The sequence below is a fragment of the Paroedura picta genome, chromosome 14 (assembly GCF_049243985.1).
Source record: "Paroedura picta isolate Pp20150507F chromosome 14, Ppicta_v3.0, whole genome shotgun sequence".
Classification (NCBI taxonomy): Eukaryota; Metazoa; Chordata; class Lepidosauria; order Squamata; family Gekkonidae; genus Paroedura; species Paroedura picta.
This window is the reverse complement of record NC_135382.1, coordinates 38,018,308-38,036,021: the sequence shown is the minus strand read 5'-3', so window position 1 is coordinate 38,036,021 and position 17,714 is coordinate 38,018,308. Positions and strand designations below refer to the sequence as shown.

At 47.2% G+C, this 17,714-nt stretch overlaps 1 protein-coding gene across 2 annotated transcripts in view; it reads right to left on the bottom strand.

Moving 5' to 3' along the window:
- Positions 1-11,077: 11,077 nt before the first annotated feature.
- CDH13 (cadherin 13) overlaps positions 11,078-17,714 on the bottom strand; it is a 416,230-nt gene continuing 409,593 nt past the window's right edge. For both annotated transcript variants that reach the window (XM_077310005.1, XM_077310003.1), the window contains one exon: positions 11,078-13,559. In XM_077310005.1, coding sequence (XP_077166120.1) covers positions 13,552-13,559 — 8 coding nt within the window. In that variant the 3' untranslated portion in view covers positions 11,078-13,551. The remainder of the gene's footprint in view (positions 13,560-17,714) is intronic.

The following is a 17,714-nucleotide window of genomic DNA, read 5'->3' as shown; positions in this document are numbered from 1 at the left end:
GCTGCTTGGGAGGGTGGGCTCCACACCACTAGACTCCATTGAGGTCCTTCCCCACCCCTAATTCTGCCCACTCCTGGCTCCATCCCCAAAGTCTCCAGGTATTTCCCAACCCAGAGCTGGCATCCCTAGACTCCAGCTTTGTGGAACGCTCTTCTGAATGAAATCAGAGCTGTGAAGGCTTGAATTGTCATACTCCATTAAAGACCCTCCCCCCTCAAGTCCCCCCTCCCCAGGCTTCCCCCTCCCCCCCTTCAGGTGTTTCTCAGCCCAGAGCTCCCAGCCCAATTCATACCTTCCCAACGGGGAGACAAGGTGGCTTACATTTTATCCTGCGAGGTAGGCTCGGCTGTGAGCATGTGACCGGCTTAAGATCACCCAGAGAGCTTCCACGACAGAGCAGGGATTCGAACCCAGCACGTTCCCCCATATGCCTTGTGAAAACGGGGGCCTTGGTCTTCACGGTGGAGAGTTTATTCAGAAGTTAAGACTTCCTCATTGCCTCATTGTTCACCTTGAGGTTTTTTAGGGAGCTCACGGCTTCGGCTCCCGCTCCGTTCTGCGTTCTGCGGGTTAATTTATGAAGTGTGAAAAAGCTGGTTAAAAAATAAATTTACTTGGGAGATGCTTAATCTCTTCCCTCCCACAACATGTGCTGTAATTAACATATTAATCTACCACAAATGCTAAAAGTTTCCTTCTTGTCATCCTTCCATATATTTTATCTGGCGTGACACTTTTATTTCACCGCCTCGGTCTCTGTGTGCATCCAGTGGTGAAAACATGCAATGAAAGCTGACACGTTAGTAATATAAAGTGTTTAACTTTTTTTTAAAGACAGAAAAAAGGATTAATGTAATTTTTTTTAGAAAGGAAAGAAGGAAGGAAGGAAGGAAGGAAGGAAGGAAGGAAGGAAGGAAGGAAGGAAGGAAGGAAACAACTTCTAGGGGAGAATATCATTGACGCAGAAGAAAGACGCATTCACTAAATACTTCCAGAAATGCAAGACATTGAATTGAAAACGGAAAACGGTGATGTACTTTGGGCCTCTTAGCCCAAGTGAAGTGAAAATAATGACTTGGAAGAGCTGAGCGGACTGTTTAGGGCATATAAAGAGCTCGTAAATCATTAAGCCAGGAGGCGTGGAGTATAAATTTCTCAAAGCAGGGTTGGGGTGGCCTTGCAGTCAGAACTTCCCAAAGAGTCCGTAATTCTCTGGTGGCAACTTGAAACCTAAAACCTGCAAGGAGCGAAGAAGAGCATCTCATTTCCAGGGAGAAGGAGGGAAGCAGTCTCACATGGTCCCGCACATCTCCTCTTCTGGAGATGGAAATATGTTGAGGAACATTTGGTCACATCAACACTGCTGTTTGACCTGGAGATTTGGAGGCTGCAGAGGGTGGGGTTTAGAGGGAGGGGGTGATTCAATGGGATATAATTCCATAGAGTCACCTTCCAAATTGGCCTTTTTGTCCTTTGTCACCTGGAGATCAGTTGTAATTCTGGGAGGCCTCCAGCTACTACTTGAAAGTTGACCACCCTTTGAGTGCCGCAGCTTCTTTTTGGAGAACTGGGCCCCCAATGCCCTTGAGTCATCCTCCTGAGGCATCTTCCCTTGAGCAGTGCCTCTTCATGGTTATTTTGCCATCTCTTCTGGCGCTTTGAACAAGAGTTCCAGCATCAGAAGCAGACACCGTCTGGAAGCACTGCAAGCATCCAGATGGCAAATCCGGACCAGCCAAACCTCTTGCAGAGAATTTTGAGTTTCCTCTTGGAATCCAAACTCCTCCTAATGCGCCAGCCATCGATTGCATCCGACGGGTGGTCTCTAGCCAAATGGCCTCCAGCCCCTCGAATGCGCTTGATCTAATAAATGCATCAATTTATAAGGCACCACAAGTGTCTCTGTGGGTTTCCCTTGGCGAGGATATTCCTTTTGTTTGCTTCCTCCCCTGTTCTTCTTCTTCGTCTGCCTACGTCTGTTTTTTAGATGCCGATCTTTGCAGTGCCCATGCAAAGCAATAAAAGCCTGACTCGATCAAGGTCAGGGGAGTCGGTTTCTGGCAGTGGCTTCCATCTTCCTCTCTTTAGCCTCCGAGTCTGCAAAGCACAAATGAATCCCTCCATCCCTCCCTCCCCTGGCCTTCTTTTTTGTGCATGTGTGGTTAGTATTCACGGGGTGAGTTGTTGGCTAGGGCAGGCCAGAGATGTCCAGGCTTAGAAGGGATTGTAATTAAAAGAGAACAAAGGGAGAAAGAACAAAGGTGGAATAAGACCTAATGCGTCAAGGAGTCAGAGGGACGGAGATCGCTTGTCTCAAATCATCAGCTGCGGTGTTAGATCACGCTCCAGTTGAGCTGCCTTTCGGATTCCTTTTCTTCGGGTCGAAGGAAAGTTTGCAACCAGGGGAGAAAAACAGTATTCTTGCTAACAGTCCTCCTGGAAAAAGCCAGGAGGCTGTTTGACTAGGTTACCCTCCCTTCTTGGTTTTGAACCCATACTGGACTCCCCTGGGCCTAGCAAAAGAGATGCCCCTACTGGAATGGCTTGGCTAACCTTGAGAGCTAGCGTGGTGTAGCAGTTAAGATTGGTGGCTTCAGTGAGTCGGGTTTGATTCCCTGCTCCTCCTCCACAGGCAGGTGACCTTGAGCTAGTCATAGTCTTGTTAGAGCTGTTCTGACTGAGCAGTTCTGTCAGAGCTTTCTCAGCCCCACCTACCTCACAGGGCGTCTATTGTGGGGAGAGGAAGGGAAGGCGGTTGTCCCTTGAACACCTGTCCCTGCCTCTCCCTACAACAGACGACCTGTGAGGTAGGTGGGGCTGAGAGAGCTCTAACAGAACTGCTCTGTGGGAACAGCCTTAAGAGAGCTTTAAGGTCACCCAGCTGACTGCATGTGGAGGAGGAGTGGGGAATCCAGCCCAGTTCTCCAGGTTAGATTCTGCTGCTCTTAACCACACTACCAAGATGGCTTTCAGGGTTTGCCAAGTCAGGGTGTATGTTACGTTATGACATAAACCTTGACAACATGGGATGCACATTTTCACTTCTGGCAAGACATTTTAACAGAAGGACGTGTTTATTTTCAAGTCCAAGCGCTAGGATGCTGGGAGGGGAGTGTGTGAGAATACCATGTTGCATTTTCATTTCTGCCCTGGAAACATCCTCTTGGGAGCTTTAATCCAGCAGTTTTCAGAAACATAGCACAGAATCCATGCGCTTCCATATGTCGATACATGTAAGCTAGCATCTTCCCCTCTACGCGCACGTTAATTTTATTCTTAACTTTAAAAAAAACTCCCGAGGTCCTGTACTTGCGGAGCATCCACTAATTAGCTTTTTTAGGCAAATTAATCTTCAAGTAACACTCGGAGGTAAGAAGTTAATTTTCTCTCATTCCCAGTTTCTTTATGACTATCGAATTATTCATGAGCATCAGACAGAGGGCATTTTTGCAAAACGTCAAGTCAGCAGCTTGGTAGGAGGGGGGGCAGGGCGGGGCAAAACTGGGGTGGGGGGGAATAAAACTTGGCTGGCTTTAGGTTGGAGTCTCAGTTTGTTTTCTTTTAAGTGACGAAAATGCCTGGAAGGCATCAAAATCACTTGGATAGGGTCTTCTCCAGTTCCCAACACAACAACAAGGTCCCTCAAACGTGGCCTTCCTCAGTTGGAGTGCTTGTTTAGGTGAAAAATCATTTTGGCATATTTTCAGAGGAGAACTGTGGTGTCCTGAACAGCTAGAGTAAAGGAGGTTGAGAGGGGACATGATAGCCCTCTTTAAGTATTTGAAAGGTTGTCACTTGGAGGAGGGCAGGATGCTGTTTCTGTTGGCTGCAGAGGAGAGGACACACAGTAAATGGGTTTAAACTTCAAGTACAACGATATAGGCTAGATATCAGGAAAAAATTTCACAGTCAGAGTAGTTCAGCAGTGGAATAGGCTGCCTAAGGAGGTGGTGAGCTCCCCCTCACTGGCAGTCTTCAAGCAAAGGTTGGGTACACACTTTTCTTGGATGCTTTAGGATGCTTTGGGCTGATCCTGCATTGAGCAGGGGGTTGGACTAGATGGCCTGTATGGCCCCTTCCAATTCTATGATTCTAGATTCAAGCACTCAAGAGATCAACTGGATTTTGGCAATATTTATTTATTTATTGGCTTTAAAATACTGTCCCTCCCTGTGTGCAGCCTTGGGGTGTACGGCATCTGTCAAATCTCAGCTAAAAACATTATTCGAAACTGCTGTTGCCCCGTTCCATTGACTCGATCTGTCGACCCGCCTCCTGGCCCATTTCACGGAGAGTATGCCCTTTAACCGGGTTCGAACTCGGTGGAGGGAAACCCGGACATGGAGGAAGGGAGGCCTGGAGATTCTTGGTATACCACAGAAATAATTTTGGTCTCTGAGATGCCACTAGATGTCGAATATTGTGGGGGAGAGAACTGCACCCTGAGTTATTCCACAAGGGAGGTGGCAGTGTCCCAATTGATGCTTCATGACACCTCCAAGTCCCCCAAGGTCACTTCATAATTAAGAAACTGCAGATGATCATTTTAGCTTTCCCTGCACCCATCCAATTTGTGCGTGTGTGAATTAAAGAAATCAGAGAAAACAGAAGGAGTTTCACACTTCTCACTGGGCGATGGGTGTCCAACAAAGTTATGGGAGCCCGTTGTTCTCATGCGTCCCCCAGAAAGGAAGAAGAGGGGAACGGAGCTTGTTTCCTTGGGCCGTAAGACCGAATGCCAGAGAAGAAGAGTGCTGAGTGCCAACCCCCATCTCAGATGTTCTAAACCAAGTGTTTGGAAATGCTAAATCACTCTTGACAGCCAAGAGCCTGCCTGACACTGCTTCAAAGAAATATATGTCTCTCAAACCGTCAGGAGGAAGAACTGGGCGCATCAGTTTTCTTCCGCTGACTGACAGGATGGTTTCCAGGTTCTGGCCATGATGAATCTCCTAGCGTAGTTCCCACGCCTGTTTAGCCAAAGAAGGCTGAATGGAGCCTCTTGGCAGGAAGGGGAGGCCCCTAAATATCAGGACATCTCTTCCAAACGCGTTTCTCTCCACTTTGTGTCCTGAAAAAGGCTGTTGTTTATCAAAGAGCTTTCAGCTCTGCCACCACCCACCGGCTAATGATCCCGTGACCCTTTTGGCCCTGCTAAATCTGGCAGCCTTTCAGCTCATGTTATTCATTTCTGTTTGGTTACCTTGCACAGGAGTGAAATGGGAACGGGATTCTGGATTTGGGAAGGTGCTTAGAAGCCACATGCAGGTGTTAAGAAACCACGACCATCGTTACCTGTCCTTCGGCTTAGAGATGCGCAGGGCAGGAAAGCTGAAAAGAGGACACAAAGAGAAATTTCAGGCAGGTAGAGCACCTGTCAGAAGGGGAGAGTGGCTGTCCTAGAAGAAGAGCGACGGGTCCATTTCTTGCGACCTTTCTCTGCCTCTCTCTGTTGCTCATTTGGTTCCACTTGCCCTTCGTTCCTTTCCTGTGAAAGATCATACTTAGATGCTGAACTGCTATAGCACATCCCACATGGGCTAAGCATACAGGAAGCTCTGGCTAAAAAGAAAAGGCGGGAACGGAAGGGCAAAATGCTGTGTCATCTCAACCCACCCCTTCCACCCGGGGCCGGGTTTTCAAACGAAGGGCATCCAACCAATTTCATTTCTGCTGCAGTCTCACGTCAACCCCAAAGCGATCCAGCTTTTTTGTTGCTGCTGAAGGGAGGGGATGTTTCCCGCGTCGTATCATTTCCCCGAGTCTTCGCGTACGAGATTTCGTCTTGAATTTATAGGTATTGTAATCCGGGGAATGGATGTCTCAGCCCGCCTTCGTTGCATGTTCGCAGACTCCCAAGCTGTGCACAGCATGCGATCAATTAATTTAAACTAACTTTCCATCTGTTCTGACAAATGCAAGACTTTGAGTGAAAGGCTGCATGATGGATTGACGTGAAACACGCTAATCGCGAACGCTGATGCCAAAGGCGCTCTTCTGTGGAGAATGGAAGGACGGCGCACTGGTTACACGCATGTGTCCCCCCCCCCCCGCTCCCCGCACCCTGTAGTAAAAGCTTACTTTGGTGACAAATCATTATTGTTCTCAAAAGCGTTCTCCGTCAATGCCGGAGTCTTTAAAGGCTTCCGCGGCAGAGATAAAGATTTAAGCCTGCCATAGCCTTGTAATTTTGAGAATCGGATGCGTCAGATCAATTCTTTTTTAATTACCACTTTAATCAAGCTTTATGTTGCGGGATTAGTTGCATTAGGTTCCTCCCCTCCCCCCTCCTGACATTAATGTAAAAGGAAACAAGCACCGAATGGGCTCGGAAACTTCAAAGCTTGCGTTTTCCTTATCGGCTCCATCGCGGCGGTGCCTCTTGTTTGGGAGAAACATGTTTTGTCGCTTGACAAAACGCGGCGACGGAGGTACTGAAATTAAAAGCAGCAAGAGGGCTCTGAAGTAGATTGCTCAAAAGGCTGAACTCGGGGGCAAGCATTCAGCTCCCCCCTCCCCACACACACAGAGGCCTTGTAGAAGGATCCTTTGGTACCCACCCGGCACCAACCAGAGCCTGGGCCTCTTCCGTTGTGATCTGGCCCTATAGAATGGGCTTCTTGAAGAGGGGAAAGGGGTCCCTTGCTTGGAGATCTGCAGGAGGCCTCCTTCTGTGGCACAGCTTTTGAATCGACCTCACAGAGTAGTTTTGGGGAGGCCAAAACAGCAGGGGTACGAATGACACTTTTGGATCTCCATGGGCAGGAAAGCAGTGTCTAATTATGGGAGTTCTTGCATTGCGCAGGGGGTTGGACTAGATGACCCTGGAGGTGATTTCCAACTCTGATTCCATGAAAATCCCTAGCGTTGCCAGCCCCACACTGGGATTGGGGACTGCCTGGGCCTTAGCCCTGATTCCTCCCCTGATTCCTTTGCTCCTTTTCTCCCCCCTTCTTCTTTTTTAACGTTCCCATTATTCAGATTCCTGTATTTTGTGCCTGGTTTTGATGACTTCGTTCCATCATCTTGCATGGATTTCATCCCCTCTGCCAGCCAGCAGCATCGGCAGCCTCTCTTAGCAGGGGAGCGGGAGCCGGCGCTAAGTGGCAATAACGAGATCAATAATTTTTTACGGCGGCGGCTTGTCCATTTCCTCTGCCGCGTTCCCGATTATCCGGTTCCGTAGACGGCAAGAGACGACCCTTCCTCGGGGGCCGCAGCCTAACCCCTCCCTCGCCGCTGTGAAGAGTAAAAGCGTTCGGTGCTCAGTCCTGATTCATTTTATTGCTTGTTGTCTCTGGATTTGAGATCTCGATTAGCGGCAGTGATAGGGTTTTGCCCCGCGAGGGATGGGGGACGAGGCCCAGCTTCGGAGAGGCGGGGATATATTGGGGGGCTCAGGTCGCCCTCCCAAAGCCAACCTTCTGACTGTTACCAAGGCCTGCAACAGCTGCAAGGTCCTTGCAAGCTAATAAGGAAGGAAACGTGGCTTTGTGTAACGGGAAATGCTTTGGGCCACGGAAGCCCCTCTCCTTGCCTTAATTGGCTGGGCTCGGCAGGTCGCGGTTCCGCCTGGCAGCAGAGGAGAGGTTTAAACTATATGTAGAGCAATACGGGCTGGATAACATGAATGTCCCCCCCCCCCATAATCTGAGTAGTTCAGCAGTGGAATCGATTGCCTAAGGAGGAGGGGAGCTCTCCTTCACTGGCAGTCTTCAAGCAGCGGCTGGACAGATCCTTCTCCGGGGTGCTTGAGGCTAATCCTGCACTGAGCAGGGGGTGGGACTAGATGGCCTGCATGGCCCCTTCCCACTCTAGGATTCTAGGAGTCTAGTTCAGCAGTGGGGTGGGCTGCCTAAGGAAGTGGGGAGCTCCCCCTCACTGGCCGTCTTCAAGCAGCAGCTGGACAGATCCTTCTCCTGGGTGCTTGAGGCTGATCCTGCACTGAGCAGGGGGTGGGACTAGATGGCCTGCATGGCCCCTTCCCACTCTAGGAGTCTAGTTCAGCAGTGGAAGGGGCTGCCTAAGGAGGTGGGGAGCTCCCCCTCACTGGCGGTCTTCAAGGAGCCGCTGGACACATCCTTCTCCTGGATGCTGGAGGCTGATCCTGCTCTGAGCAGGGGGTGGGACTAGATGGCCTTCATGGCCCCTTCCCACTCTAGGATTCTGTGAGTCTAGTTCAGCAATGGAATGAGCTGCCCAAGGAGGTGTTGAGCTCCCCCTCACTGGGGGTCTTCAAGCAGGGGCTGGACCGCTACTTCTCCTGGATGCTTGAGGCTGATCTTGCATTGAGCAGGAGGTTGGACTAGGTGGCCTCTGGGGATACCTTCCAACTCCCCGAGTCGATAGAAGCACTGTCCCAAAGGTTTCCACGAGTCAGCTCATAGCTGTCTCTTCTTTACAGGCCCTTGCAGAGTTGCAGTCCAGACAACTACAAATCCCTTTCAGTTGCCACAGACAGAAGTGGCGTCATGTTGCTTGGACAAGGTTACCAACCTCCAGGCAGGGCCTTGAGATCATATGACAATTTATTTCCAGCTATCAGTTCCTTTGGAGAAAATGGCTGCTCTGGAGGGTGTAGGGTGGGGTGTATGGCATTGAACCCCAATGTGGTCCTTCCCCTTTCCAGAGTTGCTGTATTGGGTACTCAGAATCCGGATCCAAAGGTTCTGGCGCTGATAAGAGAACTCCATTTGTAGCGGTGCCCCGTGTAGAACAATCCTCTCATATGTGCAGTATGCTTACTGTTTGTCATTGCAGATGCATACAAGTTGTGTACAGGTGCACACATGTGCTTGTGTGGGACAATTTGCCCAGGTCTTTAATTGACACATGTGCCTACAGGATCAAAGTATCCTAGACATCCTTGTAAAGTACACAAGGAGCGTGATTTTCTCACATTGAACACCTACGTGAATCTGGAATAAAACTGTGTTCATTTAAATTACGGTTGATGAGTGTGCCAGTTAAGAGGGGCCCTGCAGTATCCCAAGCCAACATGGTTTCTTCATATACAAAAGTCCCCTTTTGACGCACGCTGAGAAATTCCGTTGGCTTTGATCATTTCGCTTTGCAGATATCAACATCAACAACAACAAAAAAAAGCCCCAATGTGCACGCACAACTCAAATGCAAACAGCCTCGTAGAATGTTTCCCCGATTACGACTAGTATGGAAAATGACACATTTTCTCTGCTAATCAGCGCCATTCTTTGATTAACTATAATGACTGTTATGTCAAACTCGTGCTTTGAGCAGAAAACACTGTTTTAAGGAATGGGATGATTTAATCCTGACGCTGTCTGTAATGTATGCTTGGAAACAAAATTGATTCCGTTCTGAGGCTCTCTCCCCAAATGCAGACAACGAAGTCTATCTTAATTTTTTTAGGGAATGAAATACTTGAGCAACTCAAATAGAGAGCGAGACAACAACATCAAAAAAGTAACTCTGGGTTATAAAACCAGCATGATATGCTTTAATGCTTAACAAATGTTGCATTTAATTCAACTTAAGAAAGATGAGATTCTGTTTTTAATGTTCAGGGAGGGGGGGTTGTTTATTTTTTTTTTCTTCATGCGGTGACAAAACAACTTGCTTGTTGGATGAAATGAAAACTGTGTCACGAACAAGCTGGTTTTGATTCCCCCCCCCCCTGTTATTTATTGCAGCCTTGAAGAATTATGGATTTGGTACCAAGGATCCGCTCTGCTACTGGAGATCTTAACTGATGGACGGATGGATTTAATTCATTTCCCCTCTGCCTTTCTCTCCTCCGTTTCATCATCACAACAGCCCTGTGAGGTTGGTTTGGGCTGGGAAAGGGTGATCGGCCCAAGATGACTTGGCGAGTTTCCATAGCGTAAGCGAGGATTCGAATCCGGCTCTTCCCAATACTGGTCTGAAACTTAACTCCACTGCCTCTCTTAACCACTCACTTGCACCAGTGACAAGGATCTTCCATTTGGAAAAAAGCATTTCTGCTCACAGGTTTGCAAGATCCAACTTCTGCGTAGCCCAGCCTGGCAAATCAATAATAGTTCTTAGCACTTATATATCACTGGCAGTGTTGGAAGCACTTTGCAATCATTCTTAACAGTAGGCAGGTCAGCATTATTATCCTCACATTTCAGAATTTGGGCCGGACCTGCCCAGGGTCACCTACCGAGTGTGTGCCAGAGACATATTTGGAATCCGGGCCTCCCAAACTATAGCTGGTTCACTTTGCCAATAAACTACTTCTGGCCTTGATGGTACCTACTGAAGGAGGGGTCAGCAGACTTTAAGAAACCACAAGGCAATGCCTGAATTGCAGTATGTTTTTGCCCGTTTTTAGCCTGATCCTGATCCCCACTGAATAAATTTAAAATGGCCCATCATGTTTGATGTAGGAAGGAGGCAGGAAAAGAGATTAGTGTGCAGAAAGTGTTGATGTGGAACACATCTTCTAGCTCGCTCCCTGGGATGGAAATGGGAACGGATGTGATGTCTGTAGTCCCACCTCAGAGAGCGAGCCAGAAAAGTCTGGGGCAGCTGCAGGGTGGTGTGGGAGGAAGCTGGTCAGTACTGCAGCTGCCCAAGGCTTTGGGATGCGCGTGGAGCATGGGAGGTGGCCAAGCAGTGCCACACCGCCCGAGACTCAGGATGTACCTGGAGTGTGGTAGGCGACCAGGCCAGTGCTGCTGCAAGGGTAAAGAGAGGGGGCGGTGGGAGGGAGTCTGGGTGGGGGGAGGTGGGAGGGAAGAGGGAGTCTGGGTGGGTGGGTGTTTATTTGTTTGTGTGTGTCTGAGAGAGGGGTTGGGGAGGGAACAAGGAGCCCCAGAGCAGGTATGTGGCCCACATACATACATCCTAACAATGCCCATTTTCTATTTTGGTGCAACAGGATGAAAAACTAAACGTGTGGTTGGATTTCTTTAATGATTTGAAAATAAAAAGTTGTTACTGGAACAGAGGTATGACAGAGAAGGGGGGGAAAAAACGCTTTGTCACATACAGCATGATGCGTCGATCTCTCTTTCAAACCCAACCCAAAATATACATCCACCACGTTCTATTGCATAAGAAAGCTCTGCAATTTAAACTTTAAATAAGCAACTTTATTAAAAGAGTCTAAGACACTTACCTTACCCTAGTTACTGTCAAGTTCTATGAAAAGCCACAGTTCTGTCACTAGTACAACTTTTTTGCCGAGTTTCTTTTTGTTTTTGTTTTTTAATATATATATATTATATATATATAAAATTGGTGTGCACTTTGTGATTCATTTACAATTTATTAACAAGATGATCGTCTCGATGATACAGTTAGAAGGTTTCTTACATGCTCACCAGATTTTTCTTGTTTAAGGAATCATCTTTGTACATCATGAACACTGTTTCGATAACTTGCAAACAAGTGTGATTATTTCACACACACCCCAAAAAAAAAGGGAAGGGGAAGAAAAAAAGAAAAAAAAAAAAAGAAAAGAGAAAAGGAAAAAAAAAAGGGAGGGGAAAGGTTTTGTTAGTTGTCATTTTAAAACTCTGTGTGTACCTGTGTGTATGTATGTATATATACTATATTCAAAAACAAATTATATATATGTATATATTTATATAATCTCCCCCCCAGGTGTGCTCAAGAGAGCTAGCTTCACAGGCGCTGAGAGAGAACTGAGAATTAGTTAAGGAACTTTAAAAACTAAAAAAGTAAGAGGTATAGTTTCCTGAAAGAGGAATTAATTTGGAATTTTACTGTTTCTGCAGGCCTGGGTGATGTCAAACTGCCCCCTCTGTAGAGTTCCTAGGTCCCACAATACTGAATTTCCCATCCTTTACATCCTAACTTATGAACTATTTTTAGAATATTGTGATTCATGTTCAGTGCTGCTTTTAGACATTCTTGTGCCTGAGCCATACATTCAAAACAATACCTTTTCGATGCTTATTTCTAGTTCTCATTTTCCTTGTAAATTCCTGTTTCTTCTTCCCCATCCTTCCATTTATGTTTTCTACCTTCTAGTGGTCAATTTGATATTACACCACTTTCGGTCCAGCATAAAAAAAACTGCCAGGAGATAGGCCAGACACAAACTGTTGCAATACTGAATTGACCAGTAGGGGCAGCAAAGACACTGTCCTCCCTCCCCAAGAAACAAGAATTTACAACCCCCTACAATTATCAATACCCGACCCATTTCTGGGCTATACTGGGTTACGCCATGGGTAAACCATGGTACATGGTCTTCTGTACAAAACCAGACTTCCCTCCACATAAAAAAACCAGTGAGTGAAGAAAGCTCCTTCTCTCTGGTCTTCTATGTTCAGGGATTCTACGTTTGGTATGGCGGTTTCATTGAGTCACATGAGCCACCCACTACTGTCAGGAGTAGATCCCCTCAAGACACAAACTGGCAATTTCTGTAAACACCATTGGGGGAGGAAGGTCGAACCATTTGGTGGACTCACCATCCATTAGAGTTTCCATCTTCCAAGAGAGGCCTGGAGTCCTCCTGGAAATGCAAGATCAGTCCCCCTGGAGAAAATGGCAGCTTTGGAGGACAGACTCTATGTCCCTCTTCTCCCCAAACTTTTTCTCCTCAAAGCTCCACGGCCCAAACTTCAAGAAGTTCCGGACCCAGATTTGGCATCTGTATTGTTTCCCCTGGTACCACCAACCCTTCGTTATGTAAAGACGGCATTAAAAATATATCAGAACTAACTAGTGGTATTAAGAAGCAGCTGGAACCTAAGTCTTCCCCCTACTTTCCCCCGGGCCTGGCTAGTATTCCTTTTGTTCACCATCCACAGGCCTCACAAAGAATAAACCAGGAAAGGTAGGGATGGGGGGAAAACCCAAGCCAACAACAACTGGATGACCAATTATACCAAGGGTTAGTAAACTTGCCCAAGAAAAATGGGCGCCGCAAAAGAGGCTCTTCCTCACGGTGTGATCCTGGAACGTGCTCTTCTTTTGGTTAAACCGTTGTATATGCTGTCTATGCAATGGGCTTAGCTGTTACCGGGTATCTGCCGACACGCCTCTGTGCTACTCTGCCCTCTTCCTTGACCACAAACCTTATGCCATACAAAAGCTAACCCTATTGTATATCTCTTCTCTCTATATAAATATATATACATATACATACACTCATACATATACAAATACTAACCCACAGACAATGTGTTTTTTTTTCCCGTTTTCGTTTAAAACAGTTGAATAGCAACAAGTCAACAGAGAAAAGGGGGAGGGGAAACCGAGTCATTCTGTAACTCTGCTCCCGAAAGATCCAGTCTCGGGGTCGCGATCTCCGAAACGGATGGCTGCCGGTCACGTTGGCCTTCCGTCGCGAGTGGGGGATCCATTGGTAAGCCAGAGGGAGGCCAAAGGTTCTTCAAAGACAGTCGTGCAGCTGGGGCGGGTGGTGTGGTTGCAGAGCATCCAGACCGGGGTGACTGAGGCTTGGGAGTGAGGAGTGGACAGTGTAAAAGGTGATCTTCGGACTGGGATGGAATTCCTTTGCTTGTCGCCCGGGCAACTTGGTAGACCAGCTTTAGAGGTCAGGAGTTCTTACAGACCTAAAGCGATGGGGAGTAATTGGAGGTTATTAGCAAGCAGTATTTGTCATTTTACGTCTGTCTGTCTGTCTGTCTGTCTGTCTGTCTCTCATCCATCCATCCATCCATCCATCCATCCATCCATCCATCCATCCAGTAACCCTATCCCCCTTCCCCCCTCCGTGTCCATCTGTCGGTGGCAGTAAAGAGCCAGAGTCGAGGAGCCCCTTAAAAGGCTAATGCTATTTGGGGCAGGGCAGGAACGTTCTGAAGAAGTGAGCCATGGCTCATGAAGGCTCACACCGAACATAAATTATGTCAGTCGAAGGTGCTCCCGCACTCTTGGTCTTTTCAAAAAGGAAGAAGGATTAGAAGTATCCAGGTTCCATTGGTGGATCCCCTTCTGTTCCCGAACAGGTTTATCTTCCATAAGAGCAGCCTGATGAAAATTTATGGTTTTTATGCCGTCCCTTTTCCTGAGAAAGGTCAGTGACCGCTGTGGGTGGCGTTTGCCGTGACGGGGCTTCTAGGTGCCTTTTCTCTGTCGCAGATGATAACACTGACACGGGAACAATTTTATCTTGAAAGCCACTCAAGTGCAAGTTTAAACAGCTGTAATTATCCTGGCCGGCAGACCTGTAACTATATTAAAGGCCAAGCCTTTCTTTACAATACATTTTCGATGTGTAAAATGTGCCATTGACTCTGCCTTAGTGACTCTGAGCAGTAAGTCGCACAAACGCTGTTTGTCTGCTCAGGAGAAGGATGAGGGAAAAACAGCCAGATTCCAACTGAACAACCCAGATCCATGGCAGAGGTTGCCAGATCCCCCTCTCCCGTGGAGGTGGTGGTCCCTTGCTGCTGGGTCTGACCACCGATCAGCTGGCTGGTGGGGAGAGAACTTACCGCACCCAAAAGAGGAAGATCCATCTGACATGGGGCAACATGTCTACACATCTGGTTCATCAGAGCGACACTCTGGTATTTGAGCAAAACTCTACGGTAGAAACTAAATCTGCCATAGTTTTTTTTTAATTGCCCAAACACCAAAACATCACCCCGACTACAAAGATGTCATAATGTCATTATTGGGTCATGTGATCTGATGTAGACAGGTTGCCGCATCTTGGACGGGTCTCCTTGCTGGTCCTGAAAGTCCGTCCCCCAACCTCTGCTGGTTGTCATGAGAGACCCGTCAACCCTATAGGGCAGGCTGGGGACCCCTGGGTTACGTTCCTGACACCTCCAGCTGAAAGGTCTCCTGGTAGCAGGAGTCGACAAGACAGGAAGTCTCAAGGAGCTATAGCTGATTTGAACAGAAGGGACATGAATCTAGAGTTCTATTCAGTGTAAGAGACCTTTGGCTGTTGCATCAGCTGCATTTGTTCCTGGTACTGAATCAGACCCTGGGTCCATCAAGGTCAGTACTGTCTACTCAAGACTGGTAGTGGCAGAGGTCTTTCCCATCACCTACTGCCTGGTCCTTTTAACAGGAGATTCTGGGGAGTGAACCTGGGACCTTTTGTGTGCCAAGCAGGTGCTTTACGTCTGAGCCACAATCCCTCTCTGTGGCTCTCCAAGGATCCAGGCCGACGGTCATTTTGACAGGAGATGCCGGGGATTGAACCTGGGACTTTCTGCATGCAAAGCCCAGGCTCTTCTCCTAAGCCACAGCGCCACCCCTATTAGCATGCAAATGAAACCAAGCTGGGAGATTGAGCTTCTCCTGCTATCAGCCACAATGCCTCTGCAGATGCCTCTGAACTCAAAAGAGACCCTGTTGACATAGTATGTGAGACTTTGTTTGCGAGACAGTTATTGTTGTTTTTAAATAATGTGGGTTTTTTAATGATTTTTTTCCTTCCGGGCAAATTGTCTTTTCATGTGGAATTAGATGAGGCAGATAAAAAGTACTTGTTTGCTAATATTACTCTGTTATTACTCAAATACAATTTGGTGTTGACTTCACAAACGAGGAGATTATGAGATCCACAGATACGCTAAAACTGTTGTGTCTTGCCCTACAAGTGTGCCTTGCTGCATAAACTTTCCTTGGAAGGGGCAGAGAGAGGGGACATCCCCCCACCCTCCTTTGCCCACACGCCCAGCCGGGGACGTCCTCTGTTAGGAGGCAATTTTTATGCCTGAGGTTTTCATAAACCAGCCAACCAATATTTGGGATCATTCCACCCTGGTCTGCAGCAGCTAATGTACATTTGTAAATGCTGTCAAGACCGAACTCACATTGAGTTGGCCATTGCTCTTACTAAGCTCTTTGACCTCCATGCCGGATTCAATTTTTTTTAAAAAAATAATGCTTTCCAACATGATAGCCATCTTCAAGGATTTAAAAGGGTGCCATATAGAGGATGGAGCAGAGTTGTTCTCTCTTGCCCCGGAGGGACGGACCAAAACCAATGGCATGAAATTAATTCAAAATAATTCCGTCTAAATATCAGGAAGAAATTCTCAGTGGAACAGGTTTCTCAGTGGAACAGGCTTCCTCGGGAGGTGGTGGGTTCTCCATCTTTGGAGATTCTTAGACAGAGGCTGGAGAGCCATCTGACGGAGAGGCTGATTCTGTGAAGGTTCAAGTGGGTGGCAGGTGACAGTGGGTGAGCAATAGGGTTAGAATCATAACATCATAAAGTTGGAAGGGACCTCCTGGGTCAACTAGTCTAACTCCCTGCACTATGCAGGACACTCACAACCCGATAGACGGCATGAACAACAGATACTTAGCTGAGGAAGCTCTTAAAATAAAAACTTTATATGAGTCAATGTGGACGAATCCTCTCTGTACATCGAAAATGCACCTGCAGTTTAAGAGTCAGGCTTGTTAATATGCAGTCCTTTAGTTAGTGGGGATAGATGGCTGTTGTCCACTGGCTTTATTGAACACTCAATTCCTTTCTGGGGGAAAGCCCAAATCGCCCCCTCTGTGGAGAGCACTGAATTAATTTCAGAGGATTAAAAAAGAAAAGAAAAAAGACTTCCAGTATTACATCTGGCAAAACCTCGAAATGCCATTGACCAGAGGGATGGGAAATGGATCAGAATCAGGGTGCGAAGAAGGCCGCCCGGAAGAGTCAAGTCAGTGTTTAGAATCCGTTTCTTCCCTAAAGTGAGGCAAGGCAGGCCAAATTTACTCCCATAATGCCTTGCAAGCCCTCAGCCATGGCTCTTCCTTCTAGCCTGCCTGCCCCTGACCGCTCCACCCTGGAGTGACTTAAATGTCAAGCTTCCTCTTTGATTTAACTGAATAATATTGACTTGATATTTAGCCCATGCTGTTTCAATGAGTTTTAATCAGGACGTGTTTTATACTTCTGATCTTAAACAGCCCTTTTGTACTCAAAATTTTCTTTTTTGTATTCATCAATATTTTAATTGCGTATTTAAGCTTTGGTCGGAATGACCGCCAATAAAACTTGACTTTGAAGCCAATGCCCAACATGAATTGCTTCATCAGACGACCTTGTGAACTCCGGACAGAAATCCTCGGGGATGTTTCCCTCCACAAATCCCATCCAGTGACCACGTGCAATGAAAGAGCCCTTCACAACTGGAACCTGAAGGACTACCTCCTTCCATGTGTCCAGCAATGAAAATCGAGCTGCTGTAGGGATGCCAACCTCCAGGTGGAACCAAGGGATCCCCTTGGAATTATTGCTCATCTCCAGATTATGATGTTCCCCTGGAGAAAGTGGATGCTTTGGAGGGCATTCTTCTGGCCTCATTCCTTGATTTGCTGCGACAATTTTTTTTTGGGGGGGGGAACTACAAAGAAAACTAGATTCAGACGTGTTGGTCTGAAGCAGCAGGACAAAGGATATGTCCAACGGCCCCTTGAAGACCAACAGAGCTTTGTTCAGATATGAGCTTTCGTGGGCAAACTCCTATCTTGAATAAAACTTATAAATAAATAAATCACCACTTGACTCAAAATTTGCTCTGCAGAGAAAACCAGCAATGGCTACACAACATGGACAACCCCGCCCCCCTGCCCATGAGCTGTTTTCTGCTTACACATGTGGAATGGGGCATCTAGTTAGCTCCAGTCTTTGGAGTAGAAATACTTTCAAGGTCTTTCATTATGGGGGGGGAAAAATTCACCCGGCAATTATAATTTTTTATGTCTTCATATTTGAAGCGAAGCTATTAGACTGCAGCTGC